Here is a 20,535-nt window from a genome sequence, read left to right as displayed (position 1 = left end):
TTATTGATTTTTTTTATAGCAGATGGTATACTAGCAGGGAAGAAAAGTGATTCTCCCTCCTTTCCTCTGCCGCCCATCACCCGCTGCCCCCACCCCTTCACTTCGGGGGTAAGAAGGGGCGCCACTGACCTACCGCTGGCGATCCGGGGAGGGGAGGTGACGGAGTAAGGAGGACGCGAGAAGAGAGGATGGGGCCTAGGTGAGGGAGAGGAAGGAAGGGAGGAGTGGAGACGAGTGGCCGCAGGGAGCAGAGGTCAGACGCCTGGAAGGAGGGCGCTGTCCCAGCGTTGGAGCGGCCACCTCTACCCTCACCCTGGCGGCGACCCCAGCCCCAACCGCCAACCAAGCGGGTGCGACAAGCGCGCACAAGAGCGCTCCCGCTACCGGCCGCCAGAGGGCGCGTCGGCAGCCGACGCGGTGGAGCCGGAGGAGGGAGGAGGGGAGCCGGCGGAGAAGGGTCAGCCGCGGCGGCTGGGGCGGCGGCGGCGGCGGCGGCGCAGCTCCGCTCCCCGCGCGTCTCCCGTCCCCGCGCCCGGACAGGGAGCACAGCTCCGCCGCCGGGATGCGGCCACACGCCCGCCGGGGCCGCCGCCTGGCGCTCCCGGCACTGCTCTCGCTGCTCACCTGCTCCCTGGGTAAGTAGCGGGCGGCCCGGGTGCGCACGGGAGAGGCGTGGGCTCCCCGGGCGCAGCCGCCCGCGCCCCGCGTCCGCGCGCCGAGGGAGGCGCTGGGCGGCCCAGCCTTGCCCCGCAGGCGCCCGCGCCCCGCCGTCCGGTCCCCGCTGCGCCGGCAGCAGCGCCCTCTCGCGGCGCCAGGGCGGGACCCCCCCCCCCCCGAACCCGGGACCCCGGGGCGCACCTCCACGGCCCCTTTCGGCGCGCGGAGTCCCGTCGCCGCCCCGGCCCGCCTCGCATCTTCCCGCTTCCTTCCGCCAGGAGCGGGCGGCCGGCCGGCCGGGCCGCGAGGGCGCGGCGCCCACCCCCACAGGAAGCGCGGAGTGAATGTGCAACTGCGAGAAACTTTGAACGGAGGGAAGCGGCGGCCGCGGGCCCGCCCCCCATGCCTTCCGCCCGCGCCCCGCGCGCCCCGCGCTGGCGCAGAGGCTGGAGGCGGGCGGGCTCCGCGGCCAGGGCCCCCGCTCCGCCCCGCCCCGCACCTCCCGCCCGGCCCGCGCGCCCCTCCGGGGCTCCCTGCGGGGTCTGAAGGTCCTGCCCGGGCTCCCAAGGCTGAGATGCCCACTGGGCACCAGCCCCTTCCACCGATTCCTGGACCAGGAAGTGGGAACCGGGTACCCGGCTGGGCCTCCGTGTGTCGGTCGTGGCGTGGGGCAGGCAGCGGGGAAGCCTTCCCGAATCTTGCGTCTTCTTGGGGGGAAATTAGAGAACACTTCTGCAACAGTGCTTGTCTGCTGCAGCTGTAATGCCCCTTCCCTTTACCCCCATGCGCCTCACAAGAGCCTGCTTACCCCTTTATCATAAAATAATGTTGTAAAAGTTTAAAAAAAATTGCAGTTGACTTTCATGATTTGTGCAAGTTTGAAAGCTTTGGGGGAAAATTATTCCCTTTGCAGTGTTCTCAGGATTATTGTCTTCTTTCCCAGACTTTTGTGTTTCCAGCCCGTTAAGAGGCAGTAATTTCAGATTTTTAGAAATGGCAGAATGGTGCAATTTAGGAAAAGACGTAGCGTCATTGCACACTGCTGTTTTGGTAGCCCACCAGAACCTTTCTAGCCGTTTTCATTTGGACTTAAAACTCTCCGAATAAGGACCTTGTTTGGTACCCTGGCGTGTCTGTAGGTGCTCAGTAAGTGTGGAAAAAGTGAGTGAGACTAATTGGTAATTGTTCACACGCATGATTAAGTAAGTAACAATGTAATTAAAAATGTTTGGGCACCTTGGGCGGAGAAGGCTGTAATTGACGGTGGGGAGCAACTGAACTAGGCCAGAATCTGCTTTGGTGGAAGAGAGTGCGTTGCTGGGGAGGCAGCCCTGGGGGAAGAGGGGACTGAAGGGGTGGGACGCGGACTAGGTGACTGCTGGCTGCATCAGTTGGCTGGCTCCCTGGGCGTTTTTGCATGTCACCAAATGGGGTGGGTGGTAGCTGAAATTGGCATTCTATTTATAGCACTGCACTTTACAATGCTGTAGTGGGAACACAATGTTTGTATGTAACATATTCACTGTACTGGCTGAAGTGCACACTTGTGTTGCTATGTGTATCTTTTTCACTGCGCTTACGGGGATATCTGCATTATCCAAACTTGATAATACATTAAAGGACGTTCAGAATGAACTAAAATGTCCTCCGGTTTTTGGAGATGTCTCAGGCTTGTGAAGTTGTCAGGTAGGCACAACAAATAAGACATAAAACCTATTAAAAGGTCCCTGTGAGACATTTGGATTTATGAAGTGGTTTTCATGTGTTGGTACAGACAGGTCTTCGAGGTCAGAGGTAAACCATGAGTTCCTTCTATTGAGATCTTCTTTGATGTTGCAGAAAGGCACCAAGAAATAAAAAGATGTGGTACCCACTCTATATCTTCAAATCAGGATTTTGGAAATCTTTCTGAAATAGAGAATGTGATAGGAGTTCTCAGGCATGTGAACAATCCTGACAGTGTAAAAATACCTTAAATTCCCTTGTAAGGGTGGCCTGACTGTATATAGCTTCCCACAAACTGTAGTGTATTCATTTGAGCTTTTAAAGTCAATAGAACATTTATTTTAAACCCATATGATTATACAAACAAAATTCACTGTAACTTCAGTTCTAAAGTCTGAAAGCCAGCACTAGAATCAGAAGATTTATTCATGCTTCCAGGTCACCCATGGTGTGGCTCCTCTTTGCTTTCTTTGAGCCTCAATTTTCTCATATAAAACAGGAGGCATAGACTAGATAAAAATACTAGAACTTCGACATCTCTTACAGTTTTAACTGATTCTATTGTAGCAGAGTTTGCTGTCTGCTACCCTCAAGCCCCTAGTTCCTTCTTTTCCTGACCGAAAAACCTCTTAGATAATCAGCAGTGTTATGGACTGAATTGTGTCCTGCAAATGCACGTGTTGAAGCCTTAATCCACAGTATGACTGTTTGGAGATGTGCCTTTAAGGAGGTAATGAAGGTTACATGAGGTCTTAAGGGTGGGGCCCTAATCCAGTAGGACCCATGTCCTTATCAGAAAAGGAAGAGGTACCAGGAATGCTTGCAAACAAAGAAAAGGCTGTGTGAGGACAGAGAGAAAACGGCCATCTGTAAGCCAAGGGGAGAGTTCTCAGCAGAAACCAGCCCTGCTGGTACCTTGATTTTGAACTCCTGGCTTCCAGGACTGTGAGAAATACATTTCTGTTGTTTAAGCCTCGCCGTGGCTTCTATTACGGCAGCCCTAGCAGACTAATAATACAGGGGGTGAGGGGAAGGGTGGTGGGGGGTGGCTGTGTGTCCAGTGAGAAAACATTTTTCAGTGGTCCTTGCAAACAGGTGTAGCCAGTGAGCTATCTGTAGAGATTTTTGGGTGGGTCTCTTGGTGGCTGACCCAGTTGAGATGCAGAACTTCTGTCATTGTTTCCTCCTCCTCCTCATTGCCTATTGTGTGAATCTGATGGCTGGAGCTTTGGTGGCCATCTTGTGACCACGAGGTGACCTTGAAGACAGAAGCCAGTGGTGCAGATGGTAGAGGGGCAGGGGTACCACCACCTGGGTGCCAGGTGGGTGTGGAGCACCAGGCTAGCCCGGGATGGCCTGTTACCACACTTGTATTACATGTGATAAAAACATAAACCTGTCTTTTTAAAGCCCGGTTGTTAGGGTATTTTAATTACATGCAGCCAAACCTAATTCTAATGGGTACATCTGGGAAGAGACTCATTTGAACCAATGGTAAAAATAATAATGTTAACATTTATCTTTCTCGTCCCTGTTTCTGCTCTGTATGAGTCAGGATTGTGAAGTCTTAGCACCTGCCAAAATTAGGGATGGTTTTTCATTCCGAGCCAGGTCTTGCTCAGATTCTTTTCATTGCAGTGAGTCAGACATTTTAGGACCCTGAGAGTCACACCTGGCTCCAGGTTATCTTGTTTGTTTGTTTTTTTTTTTTAATTTTTATTTTGAAGCCCTCCTTTTGTTTCTTCAGCGGTACTCAGGTATCACCGGCATAGATTTCAGTTGTCTGGATGAATTCTCTGTGGTCCAGATAGCCCAGGTCCCCCAAACTGGCATGGCCCCCTTGGTCATGGACTTGGCCCATGGGAGTTTGCCTGTGGCCAACAGTCAGGCTCTGGGGAGGAGGCAGGGAGGGCTGGGGGTGGTGGAAGGGGAGGGAGGAAGGGCATCTGTTCCACATGAGGAGGGGGGCGGGGAGGGTATGTCCTGACCTTCCTGCCAACTTTGTCTGAGGCGAACCTTGTGGGCCCAGGGCCTGAGTCAGTCATCGTTACTGAGGTCACTGGGGCCACTGAGGGCCAGGTTTCTCGCTTTCTGTTACAAGCATGTAAAGCAGGCCTAGTTTGCAGACGTTCTGCGTTCTCCTCCTTGTAGCCATTACGTGTAGTCCATCTGGGGTGCTGAGCAGATTCCTGCTGAAGAACAATATACAGGGGTGTGATTTCCATTTTCGTGAATATAAAGGAAAAGTTACGGTGCGTGTCTGGGGTTCCTGAGACCCGTGACTGATTGAGAGTCTCCTTTAATACCATATTTCAGAGGATCTGTTCACTAAGCCACTTCCAAAGACACTGGATGCAGTGTGGGTGCGGACTTGAACTACTAGAAAATGTTAACTTAAGAGTAGTATTAAAAGCAAAAACCAGCTCCAAGCTTGTTTTATTTATTCAAAGAGGGTAGAGTAGCTAGTCTACATCCAGCATTGGGATGTTGCAGGGAGCCAGAACTAGTCTGTGTCTACCCTTGTGAAGCTTGCAGGGAAGGTGACATTAAAACCCACTTCACCAAAAATGCTGGCTGCAGCCTGCTCGGTGCAGTGAGTGGGCTGCGGGGACGCATGTGACTTTATCCTGGAGTCTGGGGCCCCCAGGGATGTTAATGGCTTTAGCCTGGAGTCTGGGGCCGTGGTTCTCAACAGTCATCTTGCCCCACCTGGGAACACCTGTGGATGCCTAGAGATTTGGTGTCTGTCACACAGGATGGCTGGGCAGGGAGCGCTGCTGAGTGTCGTACAATGCGTAGGACAACCCCCACCTCCCGAAGAATCAACTATCTGGTCCAAGCTGCCAGTAGTGCAGGGCTGAGGAAGCTCAGAGCAGGGACTCAAGAAAGGGACATCAGAGCTCAGACCCGAAGGGGAAGCAGAGATCAGGTAAGCGGAGGAAAGAGCTCGGGCTGGAGGAATTCTGTGGAAAAAGGATGGGGCTGTAGAGGGGGTGGGGGTCAGTAGAGGCCCTGGAGACCAGGGTAGGGATTTGGGACTTTGACCTTAGAACAGTCAGAGCTATTGAAGGGCTGTCATAGGGGAGTGACATGATTTGACTTGCATTTTAAGAAGCTCACGCTGGTTGTCCCCTAGGACAGGGACGGGAGGGGGCCAGTGTGGACATAGGGGACCAGTGAGGAGGCTGCCAGAGCCAACCCCAGGGGACCTGATTAAGAGTCTCTGAGGTGTGGTGGTGACTGGTCCAGCGGGCTGGGAGGAAAGCTCAAGGATGAGTCTTGGTTTTTGTTCTGAGCTGTCGGTGAAGAGGTGTTATTTACTGATACAGGCATTGATGGAGAAGGACCAGATTCAACCGCAAGAGAAAATTTTAATTGTAATTAAATATATACAACATAAAATGTATCACTTCAGCCATTTTTAAGTGTACAGTTGTGGCATTAAGTATTCAAAGTTTTCTAAAATTTACTTTTAATTTTAGGGGGAGGTGCAGATGATGAGCTGAGTTTGGACAAGTTGAGTCTGGGGTACATGCAAGATGCTCAGGCGCCCTGTCTGGTGGGGAGTTAGAGCTGCGGGTCTAGAGCTCAGAGGAGAGGTTGGCTGAAGAGAGATTTGGGGGCAATTTGCGTTTTTTGTTGTTGTTGTTTTTTAAGAAGAGAGCCTTGATTGACAAAATAAACTTATTTAAGCTTTTACTCAAAATGTCTGTGCTCTGAAATTTGGTAGACGTTGGGGAAATAAACAGTCTTTATCTGTAAAACTCATACAGTGTAGAGCTGCAGGTTTAGACACACACACAAAAAAGAGTTAAAGTGTCATCAAACACGGTTTGGAATGCATCTCAAGCACAGCAATGCCAGTCTCTCCTGGGCATACAACTTACTTTCACTCCTAAAGGAGTCTTTTATGATCTGCAAAGGTGATATGTTTTGGTTCACATCATTGCTTCCCATAAGAAGCTCAAGGCTTCTTACACAGCACGCTGAATTTATCTTCTCCGGATCCTTGAGGGTGGATATGCAGGGGCCTGTTCTTCGTTTATGAGATGAAGGAGGCAAAGGAAGATAAATGGTGAGAAAAGCCGTCCCGTCTGCCTGAGTCTTGCTGTCTGTCCATCCCAGCGTGCGTCAGACTTCACACACGGAAACACCTCAGGGTCTTAAAGAGGCCCCTTTGTTAAAATGCAGATTCCTGGGTTCAGGCTCCAGATTTTTCTGATTCAAGAGGTGGGTGATGAGGCCTGTGGATCTGCATTTTTAAAAAGGCGCCACATGAGTTGTATATGCTGGCAGGTACAGAGCCCTGCATGGGCTGCCCTTGCCTGGGGTCAGTGGGGCCGATTCCCTGCTCATCTGTAGAAGGTAAAGATGATTGCCGGTTGCTTGGTCTTTAAATTGAGTAAGGCGCTGTTTTGGAGAGAGCAAAGTGTGGAATGGAGGCCTGACACTCAGCAATCAGGTGTTTTGTCTCCTTGGGGAAGGAACCAGAAACCCCAGAATTCAGACTGAGAAGTCTCTCTCTGATTCCAGCATCGTTTAGCAGATTTACAGATGCTACTGAAGGGACTGCATGAGTCTCAAAAGCTGAAGCAGTGGGTTGTTAGAGCAAAGATTTTTGGACAATAGACAAGTAAGCTCTTGAAGGCGTTGGCACATCTCAGACTGTGGGCACCACGGATTCAGTGGCACTGACGGGCGCTTTTTAGGACCCACTCTGTCTTACAAAACTAAGTTACCCAAGAGTCAAGCAGAAGCGTGCTCTTACAGATTAGCCAGACGGCTAGCTGCTGAATATGCGTTAGCAACGTAAAGGCCTTGTGCAGAGCGCGGCTTTCCTGGTGTTTGAGTGAGTGCCCTCGCGGAGCTCCTCTGTGCTGGGGAGTAGGCTGTGCGGCCAGGACTCCTCTGCCCCTTACCCATGGCTCAGCCTCTGGAACATGCTTGTGCATTTCTCCCAAAACTCTGTTTGAGTTGGAATTTTCTAGTTTTCAGACCCTGACTGACATGGGTTTTCATATCTTCTGTTTAAATGAGATATGAATCAAAGAAGCAAAAGATCTTTTCCTTCCTAAAATATATGGTCCGTGCCCAGGTCACCCCCTCCAGGTGTCCCTGCCCAGGTCACACCCCCAGGTGTCCATGCCCAGGTCACCCCCTCCAGATGTCCATGCCTAGATCACAGACCCCAGGTGTCCCTGCCCAGGTCACACCCCCCAGCTGTCCCTGCCCAGGTCACACCCTCCAGGTGTCCCTGCCTAGATCACAGACCCCAGGTGTCTGTGCCCAGGTCACACCCCCAGGTGTCCATGCCCAGGTCAACCCCTCCAGGTGTCCATGCCTAGATCACAGACCCCAGGTGTCCCTGCCTAGGTCACACCCCCCAGCTGTCCCTGCCCAGGTCACAACCTCCAGGTGTCCCTGCCTAGATCACAGACCCCAGGTGTCTGTGCCCAGGTCACACCCCCAGGTGTCCCTGCCTAGATCACACCCCCCAGGTGTCCATGCTCTGGGCACACCGGACTGTTTAATGTGCTTTGTGTGCAGAAGCCTGTTTCCAGGCCTTCTCCTCTTGTACTTGAAGTCTCTGCTGCCTGGGGTTTACTTCCTTGAGCACCGAGGCGAGCTTGCTGCAGGCAGTGCCCCGCGCTCTGGCGGCCTCCCTTCCCCGCTGCCCTGCCAGTGCGATGCCCTCTCTCCCTGCGGGGGCTCCCTCAGTGGTGCCTTTAGAACGGCTGCCTTCAGGGGGCGCCCGTCGGCACTTGGTTGCTGACTGAGGGGCTTGGCAAGTTAGACCATTAGCTCCTTGGGGAGTTGCTCATTCATCGTCTGCCCGGCTCCTAGCCGAATGCAGGGCACATATAACATGCAGCCGCTCTTTGATTTTCTGTTGAACAAACGAAAGTATAAATTAATAAAAGTAATGACAATAGCTGCTCACACCCAGAGCCCCTTGCGTGTGCCAGGCCCCATCCTGGGCCTGTTACAGGGGCTCAACCATTAGCTCCTCAGCCGCCTGAGCTGGTCTGTCCTTCTGTTCTCAGCCCTGCGGAGTGAAGGGCCCTCCATCCGTGGTTGAGTGGCATCTCCCCTCCCTCATGACCGCAGCTCTGGGGACCGTGGATTTGTCTGAGGAGGACAAGGGAAGGCCTGTCACTGGGCCAGCATGTTTGTTTCTGTTCCCTCTGCTGCCAGGGATTATCTTCAAAGCAGGTCTTTGGAACCAAGTAAATTGACTGCAGGCTATGCATCCTGGAGCTTAAGGCCCCTTCGGAGGACCTGGAATTAAACCTGGAAGCTCCAGGGAGCAGGAGCTGCTGGGGAGGAGCTGTGCGGGCGGTGGGGGGTGGGGGGGACCTGTTAAGGAAAGTAGGTCACAGCAAAGAACCCGGGCCCCAGGTGCTCCCTCCCACTGTGCCCGGGAAGAGCCCTGAGCCTGGGGGGCACTGGCCGCAGGCTCCCGGGTGCTGTGAGCTCTGTCCTGGATGGCAGGGCTGCCCTCCCTCTGCTTCCTCCTCCCGGCCTGTGTGCCGGACACACGCCCGCCCGACCCACGGTGACGGTGATGGCTGGTTTGCTCCACCAGCATCTCCGCAGCCCCCTCCTGAGCCTTCGGTATCCGCTGAGCCCTCTCGGAGCACTTGCTGCCTCATCTCACTCAGTCCTGACGGCACCCCCTGGGGGGTTATTTAGCATCTTACTGGTTTTGTTTTTTGGTATTTAATTCAGTTTCTATGATAGATGTTACTGGAGGAGTTTGGGAGGAATAAAACAGGAGAATCAGTCACCTTTCCTGCCTGGGCCGGTCCCTGGTCCCTCCCCGGAACAGAAGACAGCTGATTAGTGCTGCTTAAATGCATTGCAATTAATTTCTCTCCTGTTTTCTCACACTCCAGGGCTTGGGCTGGTCGATAAATCTTGGGCCCAGGTTAGCTGTAAAATTTGATTTATCTCTCAGGATAGATGCGCTAACACATTAGTTGGCTTGAATTACTTAAACTTATCATGAGAAGGGTCTTATTTCTATTGTCCGCTCTGATTTGCACTTTAAATATAGTTCCCTGTAGCAATTCACAGGGATTCATGTTGAAAATAGAAAAGGGGAAATTACTTTTAAACAGCAGTTTGGCATATAAGAGCTGATTTACCTTGGAATATTTCTCCCAACTGCACATTAAGGCCAAGCTTTCAAGAATATTTCTTTTCCCCCCACTGAATCTGGAAATTAGTAGCAAGTCAAACAGTACACCCTGAGCCCCAGGTGGCCCCTCCCCATGGCGGGGGTGGGGGGGTCTCACTCCCTCTCCCGCCTCCCTCCCTCCTGCTGGGTGAAATGTCCGCACTGTGCTCTTGTTAGGGCTGTTGAAGGTGACATGTAATTTCTTACCTCTCTTGCTGATTTTTCTCACTTTCCTCTTCTACTATAATGCACCATTTTGCCTTCATTTCCACGAACTGCAAAAGCTGGGATTTTGTTGGTAGGAGTTCTGTAAATGATTCATTATTTTAAGGTTGAATTTATCAGGGTAGAGAGGGTATCGCTCAAGTGGTAGAGCACATGCTTAGCATGCACGAGGTGCCGGGTTCAATCCCCAGTACCTCCTCCAGAAATAAAGAAAGAAACCTAATTATCACCCTTCAGCCCGCCCCCCCCCCAAAGGATTGGATTTGTCAATAGTGTAGCATATTCTTCAAAATGCACTTGGTTCCTTGGTGATTTATTTTGTTTTATTTAGATTATGGAAATACAGAGCTAAAACCAACTAGTTATTTGTTTAGATATTCATCTAATGGGGATTGTCTTGCCATATTATGATTTGCTCTTATGCTTGAAAGGCCCTCTGATGGCTTTTTTATGTTATTGCTTTACATTTTATATAATTTATTTCTCTCACGGGGAAAAGGTCTTAATTTCACAGCAGAGTGATGGGGAGAAATAAATTTTATTTCCTTTTTTTTTTTTAAAGGATATTTAAACTCTAGGCCAGTATATTTTTGGAGACAACTAAAATCTAATTTCCCTTAAGCCTTGTCTGAATAAAAGTATGGTGTCTTTATTCTATAAAGACAGCAGGGTTTGAGGAATTTACTTGACTTAGGGGAAACATCTTTCCTCTGTGTAGTTCCTACTTTACACAGTAACATTGTCAAATAATATTAGCTGCTTATTTTTGAAAGCTGATGCATTAGTAGTACTTAGAACCAATACCAGCTAAAGACGCTTTCCTTCAGTGTAGAGCCTGCATTTGGAAGGGCCTGGGGCTTTTGTGTGGACATACTTTTCTTTTTCACATGGCCAACTGGTCTTGCCAAAAAGTGAGGTTAAGAGTAAATGCTGGGTATTAGCTGATAAGTCACTGAACATGTTAAATTGGAAGGGTTATTTTTCTTGATAAAGGAGGAAATTCTAACCCAGAGAGCTTTGACTGTCCATGTTTGGAATTAGGCAGTGGTGAGTTGGGGCAGATGGATTTTTGAGTCTCAAGTCCTATATTAGATTGACCACAGTTTTTAGATCCTGCAAGTTATTGGAATGTTGCAACCTCACTATATGATGTTTATTAATAATTCTATTTTTAAGATCTTGTTGAGGGTTTTAAATGTACACACTAGCTTGGAGATAAATAAAACAATATCAAAAGATTAAATACCCAGAAGGAGAATTTAAATGGTGTTTGAAGTTAAATCTGTCCTCTCTTCTTGGGACTTAATAAATGATTGGACTTTGCATTTGCCTTGGGATGTGTGTGTGTGTGCTATGCATGCACATGTGTGTAAAAAGTGAGAAAGCAGATCAGATCCTAGTGAACATAAACTGAGTAGGGTACTAAACTTCAGTCTGCTGGGTTGAGATGTTGAGTGTAAGGAGGGGACAGCCCTTCAGTGATGGATTGGAGACGAGCTCACTCCATTCATTCATTCAATAAATGTTTATTGAGCTGCTTCTGATTTGGGGGCAAACAGTAAATAAAACCACTCCTGCCTTCACGGAGCTTGCGCTACACTAATCTATAAGACAAGCAATAAACACGTAAACATATATTGTGTCAGCAGCAGGAGGTGCTCTGGAGGAACATAAAGCAGAGCAGAGGGTCGGAGGGTGGCGGTGGGGATTCACTCAGGGAGCCTCGTGCAGCACCTGCTGGGATCGAGGTTCACATAGAGGCTCATTCGGCTTCCGTTTGGATTTTACCCGCCTTCCGAAATATCATCCTGGAAGTGGAATTGATTCGACCTTGTTAGTCATTTGCTTCTTAGTGTGAGTATGTTTTAGGTTATTTCCTTTGAGCAGATGTTAATGGAGAGGGAACTTGAGGCGGGGGCCGTCTCCTCCTCTGTTCCCCGGGAGCCCTGGCACTGACGCTCCGTATGCGGTGTGACTGCTGCCCGGAATCGCCTGTCCAGCCCTTTCAGCGCCTTTTTGCTCTAAGGCACTGCACGTCTCCTCCTGGGAACGCTAACTGGAGAAAGCAAACTCCGAAACGCTTTCCTTTTAGCCCTTCAGGGGACATGCACTGTAAAATTAAGCTTTTTTTTTTTTTTTTGGTCTGGTTACCCTTCCTGTTTCATTTATCATTTTGCTTTATATTTTCAAAATGTTACCGTCAGGTTATTATTATTATTTTTAATGTAGAGCCTAGTTTTGTCTCTAGGGATGTTTTTGCCTGTTTATGGGCTCCGACTCAAAACATGAAATCATTCTGAGCGGGGGATGGTCCTAACTCCTCTGGCTCCCCTGGCCCCGTGGCTTTAGTAGGGATCTCTTATTTCTCCCCTGCGAGCTGGGAGCAGTTTCTGCACCACACTGCAGACCCTGCACCCACAACCCCCGAGATGGAAAACTTGCCCCAGGTTTAGCTCTGTTGCCCGCCAGACTCTGGCACGGATGAGAGGGTGGAAATCTGTGCTGCTTCTTGCCGGATTCTCAGGAATTCCTCTTTGCTTAAGAAGGTACCAGAATCAGGGTTTCTGAGAAGTCGTATGTTTGTATGCGTCTGTCCTGTGGTTTATAATTATAGATAATTCCTTTGCTGTCCATTTTCCTTAGCTCGGTAGCCTAAGCATGTTGGCTTCACACTGATGGATAATCTTAGGTCCGGAGGTAAAGGCGGCCTGGGCACCAGCTTGCAGCAGTGCCACTGCTTTCAAAAATGAGCAAAACGAATCTTGTTAAAGTATTTTTTTTTCCTCATTTTAAGGAAAACCGTTTAATGTGAGAATGAATCTTAATTGTTAATTTTAATGTAGAAATGTTTCTTTCTTTTTGTTTTTTTCCAGCTTTTGCTTTGGTTTCTGAAGATATAAAGAAAGAGGTCAAGCAGTCTAAGGTACAAGTCTAATGATCAAATCCATTCTTCCTATGTGAGATTTGTTTGTATTTTCTTTAATGGGAGCGGCAATGATTTCATGTTTCCATAGTTACCAGATTTCTTTTTTTTAAATGAATCATTGGTCAATGTAGATTTTGAATCCAGGCAGCAATCCACAAATAGGCTTGCTTAAAAAAGCCCTTTAATAGTTAAGGCAGATCCACTAGGCTTTCAATTCCATTTTCAGAGAAAAGGTGCTTTGGTATGGAGCTAGACATTTTAGCAGTCTTGCCTGGATACCATAGTCTTCTCCAGTCTTTCACAACTTAACCTTGGGCTGTCCCTCACCTTGAAGGTGGCACCATGTTGAGAGGGCATCCTGGGAACCGGCCTGGAGACCCCCAAAGGTGGCCGTCAGGCTCCTTACACAGTCAGAACCAGAAACTGAGACCTGGGGACCGACGGAGAGGGGACAACACTTACCCAAATCTCAGAGCTGTCCCTTCTTGATCATTGGTTGCATTCAAGAACTGCGTCTAAATTTCGCCATTTGGGGTTGCATTAGATCAGTTTGGCACATGAGAAAGAGAAACAATATTTTAAACATATGAGCTGTTTTCTGTCATATTAATTAAGGCTCAGTTGACTGTATTTTTCCCCACATAATTGGTATAAAAGCATTTTTAAATGGAATGTTTCTTTTTTCAGCAGAGTGTGATCTGTTCTAACTACACCATGGGATTCCTATGCTAGGGAAATGATGATAATAATTCCTTATGGCTTTAAGAGTCTTTGTGGTTGGTTAATGAAGCCTTTTCAGACATTTCATTTAATTTGATTTTCTGAATGATCGTGTTATTGCTAAGCAAAGCAGATATTCCCACATATAGCAGAAAACATTTACCCTCAGAGAAGTTAAGTAATTTGATTGAGGTCGAAAGGTGAAGTCAGAATCCAAATTTTCCAAATACTTGAATTTTTCACACTGTGATTTCATAGTACATAGCTGTGTGTGTATGTGTGTGTGTGTGTGTGTGTGTATTTGGCAATAATGAGGCTCATTTATAATGAATTTAAGGGTTATTAATGGGGAATTAATATTTTGTGTGGTGAATTTAGAAATTAGAGCACCTACTTTCAAATATAGGTTTTAAATAATCTTTTCAAAAGAAGAAATACATATATTCTTTGCCTTAAATACATATATAAATATAAATAGAGGTAGGTAAGGTGAGTCCTATATCTTAGTGTCATTTTTCACACACAGCTATTAAAGCCCTTGAAAAATGTCATTAACCCCATCTGTGCTTAGGTCACAGAACCAACAAGCCATTCAGCCCATGAGGAGAGGCAGTGATGAAGTGTCCCCTGTAGCCCATCCCAAGACTGGGCGATGAAGAAGTGGTTTGTCCAGTGTTGTCCAACGTCTGTGCAGTCTGGAGTTCTCCAGAACTCGGCCAGCCCTGCCCAGGGCAGGTCCTTCCCCAAACAGTGGTCAGACACGCTGGTTGGCCTCTGGTGGCTTTGCGCCCAAATCCTGAGAGCTGCCCGTGCCCTGCCATCCTGCCTGGGGCCTGAGCTATGGGCCAGGCTCCTCTTCTGGGCACCTGGCCCTGGGACTGCCCAGATTCTGAGCTGCCCCGGCTTTCAGGGGAGCCTGCCCTCCCAGGCTGGTGCTCAGGCCCTGGGTGCTGCCTCAGCCAAGCCCCATACCTGTCCTCAGCCTGCAGGTTTGCCTGGCCTCACACCCTGTGGTGGCTTGAGTTACTGGGTCCTGAGTGACGTAGGCTGAGAGCTGAACCCTGGGGCCAGGCTGCGGTGTTCACAGCCCTTCCCCGACTCTGACCTCCTGCAGGAGTCCCGGAACCTCGCTGTGCTCAGCCTCCTCGTCCGTCTGGACGATGGGGTGATGGGACCTCCCTCGGAAAGCTCTTTTGCAGATTAAGTGTGTGTGTGTGTTGTGTTGTGTTGTGTGTCCACCACTTAGAGCAGTGCGGGTCCCTATTTAAATGTTTACTAGATATGACAACAGGAAGTGTCTTATGCAGTTTTGGGAGGAACCTACATAAATCAAAGTAAAAAGAGGAACCATAGACCTTACTGCTTCTATCAGTTAAGTTTCTTCCGTGGGCCTCACGTGACACGGGTGATGAGGATGACTGTTTAAAGGGGGCAGGAGCACATGTTGAGCATTTGCTTTGGGCAGACGTGATACTATCTAACTGAACCTTCACACCAACCCTGTGCAGAAGGTCTTGTAATTATGATTCCTGTTTTACCGAACCTGAGGCCTGAGCTAGTGAGTGGTGGAGGCAGAATTAGAGCACAGGACCAGCTTGCAGCTGAGTGCGCTGGCGGACGCGTCTGATGAGTTCATTTCATACAAAATGTGGGCGGGGGGCGGGGCAGGAGGCTGTTTGCAACCTGGTAGAAGATGCCATTTTATTTCTCTTTTCTTCTTAAAACATTTCATAGCAAATTCTTCTGAGCTTGTTTTATCTTCTTTTGGTGAAGGATGTACACACTGGGCATCACATGTACGGATTGCAAGTGTTCAACTCTATTGTGTCTTAAAAATAAAACCTGCACGGAAGGGTGGCTTGGACCTGTCTGTTCCCGGTGAGGGTGGGAGCTGTCTGTGGGGAGCTGCACTTGTGGCACATCTGTCTCTCTCCTCTCTGAGTAGCAATTCCATTGACTTAGAAACCTTTGACAGAGCACATTTTGATTGATATTGATCGTCTGTGTCAGAAACATGGGGAAGCAGAGATAATAAAACAAACCATGTGTTTCTGTCTTCTTTAGGAAGAACTAAGCCTTTTCACAAGGGAAGCTGGAGACAATTTAAAATGTTCTGTCAATTCGTTCATTTGGTCTAGTTTTCTTTCTCAAAGGGGAGATTACTGAAGACCATTTTTGGTTCTGTTTCAATTCACCTAATGCAGCTATTCCTTGGATATTTCATTTTTACAGTTTACAAATTGAGCCGTTTGAAATGGCTAATCATTTCCTAGCTCAAAATTGTGTCAGGCAGTCGGAGCCGCAGTGCTTAATAACAAACAGACAGCCGTGTCATTTCGGCTGATTGTCTTTGTTTTCACAAAAGCATGTGGTAGAAAGTCCGGTTCCTGTTCTAAGCTCAAGTTAGTCTGGATGCGTTGAGTTCAGGGTGTTTTTTATATTCAGCTTCTGGGTGAAGATGACTTTTGTGGCAGGTGTTACTTTGAGCTTACTCTCCAAGTACGTTTCCATCTAATGAGGCATGTCGTCTGAAGCAGGCCTCTGCAGTAGCGCTGGGCATGCGACGTCCAGCAGTGTAAGGAAGGAACCCTGGGAAGGCTCACAGACCTGGATTTTAATCCTGCTTCTGTGGCCGGAGTGACTCGTGGACACTGGGCAAATCCTGTATCTTTTCTGAGCCTCCCTTGTCTTATTTGCAAAAGGCGAGTGTTGGATTGAATCATCTATGCTATTTTTAAAAGTTGTAAAATACACATAATATAAAATAGACCATTTTAGCCATTTTTAAGTGCACAATTCAGTACCGTTAAGTATATTCATACTGTTGAGCAAGCAGTCTCCAGAACGCTTTTCACCCCGCGAGACTGAAGCTCTGTCCCCGTTAAACCGCAACTCTCCCTTCCCTTCCCCCAGCCCCGGCCCGCACCATCCTGCTTTCTCTCTAGGAATTTGGTGACTCTAGGCTGTCTTAAGTGGGGTCATACAGTGTCTGTCATTTTATAACTGGCTTCTTTCACTGAGCATAACGTCCTCCAGGTTCATCCATGGTGTTGCATGTATCAGAATTCCCTTCCTGTTTCAGGCTGAATAATATTCCACTGTATGGAGGGACCACATTTAAAAAATCCATTCCAGGCCTATTTTTAGATCTAAAATTTCCAATTTTCCATGATCCTCATCTGGCCGCCAAGGCCGTGGCCTCTCTGCTGCATGCTGACGGGGACACTGAGGGTGCCTTCCCCGGCTGGAGCGGCAGTCAGTCCCCACGTGCTCACTTCGGTGACAGCCTGGCTTTGCTTCAGGTCACATGGACAAGTGGCTTGGGCTGTTCAGTCTTTTTTAGTGGCTCTTCCAAAAAGTATGTGTTTTTATCTGGGTTAAGTAGGGTCACTTGATCCTGAGGTGGAGATCAGGACGCGACTGTGAGGTCCATCTTGACCCGGTGGTATTTCTGTTCTTGAGATAAAGATAACTTCAGAAAATGCCACCAAAGGTGGCCACTGTGCTGTGTTTCTCTCTCTCTGCACGCCGTTGTCACGGCCCTGCTGGCATCCTTAGAGGATGCGTCTCTGCAGCTGCATCTTGGCTTTTAAGCTGTTCCGGTTTTGTTGATAGAGGCTCACAACTGCATTTCTTGTTGCAGTCTGCGCAGAAAACTGGAGGATATTTGCCACCATCCAATTGTCGTAATTATAGCGTATGGTGGTTGAAAATGGAAGGGGGCAATTAGAGAGAAAATCTCTCTGCCAGAGAAGACAATGCAAGTGGCAGATTCCGCGCTGACACTGTGCGCTTTGTCGGAGCGGTCCCTGAAGAGCCCCTCCCCCGACTTACCCGGGATCAGGATCAGGGGTTCCTGTGCCCACATCTGGGTTTCTGTGCCTGGAGCTCTGCAGCTCTAAGACACGCACCTCTGTGCTGGTGAGATCTCGTTCGCCCCGGGCTGACCGCCTCCGGGGCCCTGCTCTGGCTCCCAGGGCCGCTTCTCAGGTAGGAGACGCATCACAGGAACATTCTCAAGGACGGCACGTCTGAGCCTCCAAGATGGGAGACACAGTAGTGAGCGGAGCCCCACGAGGACCACGCAGCCAGGGCTGGCACGACCTCTGATGTGTCTGCCATGCTTGGCGTTTATGGGGTTTTTAAGCCAACCCTTCCCCAAACACTGTGAGCCGTTTACACTGGAGGAAGGAGTCTCAGCTCAATTCAGTGACTCGCCCAAGATCACAGAAGAGAGGCCCCATCAGAACCTTACGTTGTGATACAGAAGTGCATCGTTGCTGCCTTTTCTCCTTTAATTTTGTTCTGTTTCTTTAGGGAAGCCTTTCTAAGCTCTCATTTTCAGTGTCTCCCCTGCAAATGTTAACATGTACCATACATATTTATTTACACATAGGTGTATTGCTAGTTTTGTTATGTGACGAGATTGATCTTTTTCTCTTTTATTTAAAATACAGAATTTGGAGAAAAGTGGTATATTGAAGAAAAATGATATAGGTAAGTAATGATTTCTCTTTTTTAAACTGAAGAGTGTGTATCCAGGTGTATTTCTTGTAAATTATATTTCAGTGAAGTGAATTTTGCTTTCTGATTGTATGGGATAAATACTGTTGTCCCGATACTTTGTCTCTGGCCCAGCTCAGTGCTGAAGACACAGGGAGAACACTTTTCAGGCTGGCTCACTGGCATTCGATACATGTTAGAAGTTACAGCTCATATTTTGGATTTAAGTCCTTTGGCCACAATTTATTGAGTTTCCAGTAAGGACAGATTCTGGTACCAGGTGGGCACTGAGGGGGCTGCAGAGGTGAATAAACAGGGTCTGTTCTTAGTGGGAGGAGAGGACGGCCTTGGCCTTGCCCACGCCCTCCTCCGCCTGGAGCCGGGTGTCCCGCTCGCTGACCCGCGGACAGTGTGTTCCCCTCGGTCTGCTCACCACCACCTCTTCTGTCAAGTTCGTCTGGAGATCCCTGGGGTGGAGGTGGCTTCTCACTGCTGTGCAGACACACCATGCTTCCCTCCCAGCCCGTAAACACCCTCACCTGCACTCCTTTTTAAAAAAATTTTTTATTGACGTGTAGTTGATTTACAGTGGCGGTTTCAGGTGTACGGCGAAGTGATTCAGTTATATATATACATACACATATTTTCTTTTCAGATTCTTTCTCATTCTAGGCCATTACAAGGTATTGACTATAGTTCCCTGTGCTGTACAGTAGGTCCTTGTTGTTTATCTAGTTTATGTATAGTCGTGTGTGTCTGTTAATCCCCAGCCCCTCTGTTATCCCTCCCTCCCCTTTCCCCTTTGTACTCCCTTTTTAACACATCTTTCTCCCTCCGGTGTTTTGTGAGCATCTTCAGGGATGTGACCATGAGTTAGTCTATAGGATGGAGGCTGAGGGCTGTGGGGGCTACCAAAGCAGCTGTCCCAGCAGAATCAGAGCCTGGATCATGGTCGCACAACACTCAGGGCTGCTGACCAAGTCCAAGGGCGGGTAGTCTTTTTTCCTCTTTTGACTCATTGCCTAATCAATATATTGACTGGTGACCATTATTCTTACCACATACAGCATAACTGGAGTGGCTCTGTGTGTGTGTGTATGTGTGTGTGTGCATGTGTGTGTTTGTGCATGTATTGTGTGCACATGTTTTGTGTGTATGTGTCTGTGTGTGTATTGTGTTTTGTGTGCATGTATTGTGTTTTGTGTGCATGTATTGTGTTTTGTGTGCATGTATCTGTGTGCATGTATTGTGTGTATTGTGTGCATGTACTGTGTGTATGTGCATGTGTTTGCATGTATTTGTGTGTACATGTATTGTGTGTGTTGTGTGTGCATGCGTCTGTGTACATGTATTTGTGCATGTATTTGTGTGTTGTGTATACATGTGCGTACGTGCATGTGTGTGCATGTATTGTGTGTATTGTGTGTGTGCGCGCATGTATTTGTGTGCATGTATTGTGTGTGTGCATGCATGTATTTGTGTGTGCATGTATTGTGTATGTGTGTATATGCGTGCGTGTATGCATATGTTGTGTGTGTGTGTACATGTATTATGTGTATGCGTGTGTGTGCATGTTGACCCCTCAGCCTTAGGTCATAGGCTGCTTGTTACCAGAAGCTTTTGTCAGAAGAACATCACATTGAATCCTCATCAGAAAAACACCAGCACTAGGAAACTCAGGTTTCTAGATAATTTCTGACCGGGAGAGGTCAGCATTTAGTAGAGTGTGTGGTGTGTGATGTATGCTCAGAAGCGGGGGAATGGGAGCCTTTGATCTCTTTACCTTCACAGAGGGCTTAGTTGTCCTGCAGGGACCCTTCTCTAGCCATCTCTGGTTCTGTTTCCTGAAAGCTCTCTGTGGCTTACGTTGGCTTCAGAGCTGCGTGGGTTCCTCTGCTTCCTTGAGTAACATCTTCATCTTCCCCCCTTGCCTGTCACACTCATCATTACTGTCAGGCATTCATTGTGCAACCCATTTATCGCTCATTCCTGGAGGGGAAACAGTGACATTCTGTCTGGAGCTGTGACGGGGTTTGCTAAGGGCAAACTGCAGTGAGTTTAGGGCAGTAGCATCAGAGTGAGGAGGAAGGAGTGAATTGTCTTAGGCGGCTCTGTTGACTGGGCGGTGGGATGGCATAAACGGAGAAGACAGCTGCCAAGGCGAGCCCTGGGATCTAGACTCAGCCAGGATGCGATTTGGTTAGGATGTATGTCAGGAAATATTTCTTGGTGCTGATATAGAGAACAGCAGGAATTTGAGAACCAAATTGTACTGTCCTGGTTCTTTTCTGGGATTGGGGTGGGGCTTAATGGCATGGAAGTGATTTTCTGTCATTCATTACATCAGGGCTGTGGGACCTGGGTGCACCTTCCTCTTCTGCCTCATCGCAGGGAACTCCCCTGCAGGCGTCCGACTCCTCACTCAGCTGTGCCTAACTGATGTTTTCAGGGCCCCACCTCCACTTCCTGTCCCAGACCGTCCCTGCTCTCTCTTTTGGGAACATCCTCCCACCCTCTCTCTGGGTGTCCCGAAGGTCGGTGTCCTTATCCCATTCTCTGGGGAGGCCCTGCTGCCTGGGGGCCCAGGTGGTCTGGGACC

At 48.8% G+C, this 20,535-nt stretch overlaps 1 protein-coding gene across 1 annotated transcript in view; it reads left to right on the top strand.

Moving 5' to 3' along the window:
• The first annotated feature begins 434 nt into the window (after positions 1 to 434).
• B3GLCT (beta 3-glucosyltransferase) overlaps positions 435 to 20,535 on the top strand; it is an 83,651-nt gene continuing 63,550 nt past the window's right edge. The window contains exons 1-3 of the mRNA XM_032496341.1: positions 435 to 635; positions 12,661 to 12,710; positions 17,891 to 17,930. Coding sequence (XP_032352232.1) covers positions 563 to 635; positions 12,661 to 12,710; positions 17,891 to 17,930 — 163 coding nt within the window. The 5' untranslated portion in view covers positions 435 to 562. The remainder of the gene's footprint in view (positions 636 to 12,660; positions 12,711 to 17,890; positions 17,931 to 20,535) is intronic.

Source organism: Camelus ferus, chromosome 14, assembly GCF_009834535.1.
Source record: "Camelus ferus isolate YT-003-E chromosome 14, BCGSAC_Cfer_1.0, whole genome shotgun sequence".
Taxonomy (NCBI): Eukaryota; Metazoa; Chordata; class Mammalia; order Artiodactyla; family Camelidae; genus Camelus; species Camelus ferus.
The sequence above is the reverse complement of the archived record's forward strand: the minus strand, read 5'-3'. Positions and strand labels throughout refer to the sequence as shown.